The sequence below is a fragment of the Myotis davidii genome, unplaced genomic scaffold (genome assembly GCF_000327345.1).
Source record: "Myotis davidii unplaced genomic scaffold, ASM32734v1 scaffold616, whole genome shotgun sequence".
NCBI lineage: Eukaryota > Metazoa > Chordata > Mammalia > Chiroptera > Vespertilionidae > Myotis > Myotis davidii.
In genome coordinates, this window is record NW_006291965.1 from 168,124 (window position 1) to 174,943 (window position 6,820).

The window sequence follows — 6,820 nt, forward strand, 5'->3', positions numbered from 1 at the left end:
ATCGCAAAACAGCCGAGCATACACCCAGCAGCGCTGCTGATGCCTGCATGGTATGTGGAATGAAGTGGGCGGGCATCGGGAGGCCACTATGGCATGGGGCAAGCACTATGGGCAGTCTATCTGAAGTGTACCTGGCGTATAAGACGACCCCCCACTTGGAGGCATATTTTTCAGGGCCAAAAAATCGTCTTATACGCCGGCAAATACGGTATTAAATAAATGTTAGCTTCTCTCCTATATTTTCCAAAATTCCATATTTCATTGGTATATCATTTGTATTGTCTTATTTACTATCCAATTCACAGTTTATGCTCATGGTAGAGAAGAGCTATATATATGGTTCTGTTACTTGTAGACATTTTGAGAAAGAAATGTTGACCCTGAACCTCTTAACTATCAGGTAATGAAAATCAAAGGGGCAGTCTTTTACTTTGGGGAGTGATAAAATTACACAAGTAAATCTTTTGACATGAATCAATGTTTCTGAACTTAGTTATCAATTTAAGTCCTCTAAGGGGCCTTTTTGGATTTTTTTCTGAATCACCCCTCCAAGTTCTAATATCACAGATATAGTGTATATGTACTGTGTATGTATATGTGATTTAAACATATAAAGTGTACTTTTTTCCTCTTTCTCAGAATATAATACATTTTCTCCCTTTTACAAGTCAATATGGCCTCCATTGAGAATATATGGCATCAACCAAACTGAGTTATGGAAATACTTACCTTGGCCATCATCATCTTAAATGCAAACCACCGCTTTCCTTTTCCTTTCCCAAGAGCTCCTTCATTCTCACTCACAAATTTTTTTGCTTCCCTAAGAAAAGAAAACAAAACAAAATAAGGGGTGGGTGGGGGTGGATGGAGATTAATAGAATATAGAGGTAGTGAACATTTAATTTTATTAATTTCTCAATCTTTTTTCTTCCAAACCCTTAACAAGTGAATCTAAGCTGTATTTCATGACCTATGGACTTGTAATGAATATTTAACATTTTTAAATTTTGGCCAGTAAGAATAAGATATTTTAGTCTAGCTTATTTATCAGCTGAAGTCATTGAAAAGTAAGGAATTTATACTGAATGTCAAAATAAAGAACCCAAGCTCTTCTCATTTCTACCACATATAAAATTGAATCTGAACTTTATTTCAGATTTTGGCAGTCAGAATGTTTATTTTAAAATACTTTCTTTCCTTCTTTTTTAAGGATTATTTTTTTTAAAAAAAAATAGGGCAGAGAGTTTAGGACAAACTGACATGCAACATACTTATTGACCTGGTATTTAATCTTGTAAAAGGAATTATGAGTTAAAACAGAAAAATCACATTATGTAAAGCAATGTGATTGAGGGAAGAGGAAAATAGAAAGGAATCCTCAACACAGACTTAGCCCTGCATTTAGATAGGGCTTCAAATTCATACTTTACCATAATTTCCAAATATTTATTTACAGTAGTTATATTCGTCTATTTGTTAAAAAACATCAAAGTGGGTAATATAAACATGCTAGAGGCCCGGTGCACAGATTCGTGCACTGGTGAGGTCCCTCAGCCTGGCCTGAGAGGATTAGGCTGAAACCAGCTCTCCAACATCCCCCAAGGAGTCCCGGATTGCAAGAGGGTGCAGGCCAGGCTGAGAGACCCCACTGGTGCATGATCAGGGCCAGAGAGGGACCACGGGAGGTCTCCAGGGAATGTTCAGTCCATCTCGCTCAGTCCTGATCCACCAGACCCCAGCAGCAAGCTAACCTACTAGTTGGATTGTCTGCCCCCTGGAGGTCAGTGTGCATCATAGCAACTGGTCAAACAGTCGAACAAACAGTCGGACATAGCATTTTAGGCTTTTATTATATAGTATTAAAAATGTACACTATTTATAACTTTGGTCAATTTTGTTATTGTTGTTTATTTGATATATAAAAAATCTTTATAAAGTAGAGGTGGACCAGGCTTGTTTTGACATCACAGGGGCCATAGAAAACCCAAGAGATAAGCTAGACCTGGACTGTGATCATACAGGTGCAATGCTGTTGTCAGCTGGATGGCCCCTGGAATATGCAGTTTTACAGATAAGACCATTCAACACATGACTATAAATAAACTTATTAACAAACAAAATAAATCTTGAAAAATAGAAAAAGTCAGTGAAGGATTATTTGTAAGGTGTTCTTAGCACTGAACTCATGATTTTATGATACCCAGTGATCAAAACACAACACACAGCCACTGACACAGTCTATAACTAGACAGTGGTGCCTTACTGCTCACGTATGCCTTTGCACCACCCACATTCTGCCATTAAACACACAAGCACAAGGAGAAGATTCTTTGCAGCCATCACCTTCCCACCCCCCACCCCAGACCAATTTCTTGATGGCATGGACAATATCTTCTTCTGTAGCTCCCACAGTGTTGACCACCACTTTGACTATAGGAGGTGCTCAATAAACCTAAACCTCCTGCAAATAGAGCTAAATAGCATAACTCGGGGTAGATATCTATATATAGACAGGGGAGTATGTAATAATCGTATTTTCCAACATCAATTAATGCTTGAAAACAAAGTCATTCTAGGCTTTGGTATTATACTCTTCCTCATTAGTCTTCTCAAAAACTTCATAGGGGAGCCTCCTAGAAATGGAGAAAAGTTACTAGACTGGCCTTGTTGTCAAACACCCTGACATTGGACATGACCTCTGGGATGTGAAGAGTCATTGAAAATGGCTTCTAAAACATTCTACACATTCTAAAACATCCAACAGAGCCACATCAAAAAGAATAAACTAAGTTCTCATGGCTGGGTTTTAGATTTATGCAATCAAGAAAACATATCACATGTAAGCATTACCTGTCCATCATGGAGATGATAAGACAGGAGTGTGGCACCTAGCAGACATTTATAAAATGTTGAACTGATCTAAACTCAAAATCAGGTAATGATTCTAACTCAGTCTCTGAGATTTGTCTCTGTCACCTTGGCCACATTTCTGATGCTCTCTGTGCACACATTCATCAGTCCTGCTTCTCACAAGAAAGCACACTTGCCCAAGACTCACAGAGCCCTGAGCAAGTTCTGGCACAGGTCCCTTTAGTTACTGTGTGGCCTCTCACAGGTCAGAATTCCCCAACAGATAAAAATCAGGCAATTGCTTCCCTCGCTGCTTCCCAGGATGGTGGCAAGAATAAGGTAAGATCACAGATGTGAATGTTTTGAAGGGTTTATTGCACAGTCAATCCTACAGTAATGTTTGTTTTGAAACTGCAAATTTGTTCTAGTATGATTGATAGATTATGGAACAATTTGAGCGTAACACAAAATTTTGTTTGCTTATATGTGATTTTATCTACAAAAAAAAAAACAAAAAAAAACCACCAAACATACACTGAGAGAATGCCGAAAATTGCATCCAGCTAAACCTAGCAGTGTGAGAATAAACAAAATGCACAGCCCTCATCTACCAGCTCCCTGACTGTACCATCTAATTTAGCAAAACCACATCCATTCACAGCTGGTGCTACACTGACCCTCCTTCCACACTTTACAGTAACACAAATTGCAACCCTGCTAAAGCACTTCCACAGCAAACTGCGGGTCTTTTTCAAAGTAAGCTGCCACATTTAGTGTAGAATTTATGTATTTCTTAACCATTTAGGCGTAAAATGTTGCTGTCATTTTACATCTGTCTTTCTGTGTGTCACTGAAGACATTTCTGAGTATTGTACCCCTCTTCCCATTTTTACTATAAATCCTATGGTTTTCATTGCCCGATTTTGCATATCGTAGTGAGTTTTAGGAATCCATACACCATGTTATATAGTGGAACTGACTATAATTCAATTACTTGGCATCAAGAATTTTTAAATTCATAAAACCAGTTATACATAGGAATTGTCACATCATTCTCTATTATAATTAACACATAAGTAGCAAATCAAAAATCTTCATAGTAAAATTTGCTTTTCATATGTGTCAAGTCCCTATTTTATGGGTGTATTCACTACTCTAGATACTTAGCAGATAATTGAAAAGATACTCAGTTTGGCCTATTAGAATTCTATTACTTACTAGATGAGTGGCTGGTTAGAAAACTAGACTTCTCTAAACAGTCAGAACTGTAAAAAAAAATAGCTATTCTACTCTATATTTCTGACAAGATTTTTAATTGTGAGCTGATGATTTTGATACAGAAACAACTATCATGATTTAAGAGAGAGAGGAAAGTCAGGGTTATAACCAAATTAAAATCACCAGAAAATTTCTTACAAATTCATTTAACAATATAGAAACTTATTTACATGGCAGTCATAGGTTTTTGTCATTTATTATGAACATAATTTTCCTTTGAACAATCTAAATGAGATTTTATTGATTGTCTCCAATTGCCAAGTTGTCCTGATGTTAGGCATAGTTTCAAATTCCTAATGACTACCCCACACTGCCCTCAATATAAAAGTCTGGACTTCACTCTACCACACATAATCTCAGATATGAATTTATTCTCTTCCTTGATATCCTAACTCTTCCTCCATTCTCCAAGAGATCTGCCCCCAAATTTAATTCAAAAGAGATCCCTGAACAGCCTTTCTACCTCCTCCTGCTCCCCACTACTCATCCTGGCCAATATAACTACTAGTCTCAATTCATCAGGAATCTGGGTAATGACTTTAAAACAAAGTCAGCAGCCATGGGTGGGTAGAGGGTAAGTGTTTAGTGAGAACTGACTCTTGATTCCCCTAATTTGATGCTCTGGGGATGTAAGGAAGCACTCTTGCTGCTCAAAGGCCTAGAAGAAAGAACACTGGACTGCATGTGGTCAGTGACTCAAGGAGAGAACATGCCTTACACTGTTTCCACCACTGACCTTTGCAGTGAGCTGGCAGGATGTCAGGATGAAGAAAACAAGCATCACCCAATCCCTCCTCCCTGATAACAGATTTCTACACCAGAAGACATCTTTCATTGTGCTTTTAGAAGCAAAATGCAAAAAGAAACCATCCAAAACAAAGATAAACACTGACTGATAGTTACCACGCTGAAGTGCCCGTGACACATCAGAATGCAAGAAAAGAAAGAGCAGTGTCTTTGAAAATTAAAAAGCAAGAACATTTCTTCATATTTTTCTTAATCCATTTTCCTACCATTTTATATTTATCTGGATAACCTAAAATGATTTTTCCACGTGGCTAAAATTGAAGTAGACTTCTGTGGATAAACTTTGAATACCCGCTGGCCTCACACCATCCAAATTTCTGACTGAAAAATGTGTGTCATCCCCTTGAACTGCATTCAACAAAAGCCACCTGCCAAGACTATGAGCTGGTCTCCAGGTCTCAGAGCTCAAGCAAGCGCTGGTATAATAGGCACAGCTCTCTGAGCTGTAACCCCAGACCCAGGGATAAATAATTGAGTGAGGTCTATTTAATGACAATGATACCTGGCCTCATAATTCATTTATCAGCCCCTCCTGTTGGTAATCAGAATAATAAGGTTTCATGGGCTTTCAAGAATACTTTCACAGTTAGGTGAAGGAGCACACTTTGGCCTAACTTACAAAACAGATAATTTACCCATAACACATGATACCACCCTGACTTTCCAGGGGAGTTAGGGCTTGCTAAATTGCCTTTGATACATTCTCATCCCAGGAAACATGTTCCCTGTTTGGGTTCCATTAAGTTGACTTTTCTTTCCTCTTGTTTTCAGTTTCATGGTATGATTGAGCAACTGATTTATTGCTGAGTAAATGAGAGACATTTCAAAACTTATCTTTAAAGCAACTATAATAAAAACTTGTATTCTTGAACACTTCCCAGCAAAGGGATAAGAAGTCTTTTCTTTAAAAAAAATATAGGGATGTGCCTACAACCAAGGTAGGTCCCCTTGACTGGAATCGAACCTGGGACCCTTCAGTCCGCAGGCCACTACTCTAGCCACTGAGCCAAACCGGTTAGGGTGAGAAGTCTTTTCTTAATAAGCACATTTGTTAAGTTTTATGAGTTCCCTGTAAATTTTGGAGATTAAACCCTTATCAGAGATAACATTGGCAAGTATGTTCTCCCATGCAGTGGGTTTTCTTGTTGTTTTATTGATGGTTTCTTTTGCTTAATAGATTTTTATTTTGATATAGTCCCATTTGTCTATTTTCTCCTTAATTTTCATTGCCCTAGGAGCTGTATCTATAAAGATATTGCTACAACATAAGTCTTATATTTTGCTGCCTGTGGTTTCCTCTAAGATTTTTATTGTTTCCCATCTTATGTTTAAGTCCTTTATCCATTTTGAGTTTATTTTTGTGTATGGTGTAAGTTGGTGGTCAAGTTTCATTTTTTTGCATGTATCTGTCCAATTTTCCCAACACCATTTATTGAAGAAACTATCTTGCCTCCATTGTTCTTCATCTTTGTTCTTCTTTCTCAGGATTGCTGTGGCTATTCGGGGTCTTTTTTTTATTCCATATGAATTTTGGGAGAGTTTTTTCTAGTTCTGTGAAATATGCCATTGGTATTTTAATGGGGATTGCATTGAATCTATAGATTGCTTTGGGTAGTGTGGACATTTTAATGATGCTGATTCTACCAATCCACGAACATGGTATATTCTCCAATTTGTTTATGTCTTCCTCTATTTCTTTTTCTAATGTTAGGTAGTGTTCCAAATACAGGTCTTTTACCTCCTTAGTTAAGTTTATTCCTAGGTATCTTGATTTTTTGTTGCAATGTAAATGGGGTGTTTTTTTTATATTTCTCTTTCTGAAAGTTCATTATTGGTGTATAAAAAAAAACATAGATTTCTGGGTGTTAATTTTGTATCCTGCTAT

The 6,820-nt window shown here is 37.4% G+C and overlaps 1 protein-coding gene across 1 annotated transcript in view; it reads right to left on the minus strand.

Moving 5' to 3' along the window:
* The window catches only part of TMC1 (transmembrane channel like 1), a 115,018-nt gene that overhangs the window by 66,839 nt on the left and 41,359 nt on the right, over window positions 1-6,820 (minus strand). Inside the window, exon 5 of the mRNA XM_015564996.1 lies at window positions 730-820. Coding sequence (XP_015420482.1) covers window positions 730-820 — 91 coding nt within the window. The remainder of the gene's footprint in view (window positions 1-729; window positions 821-6,820) is intronic.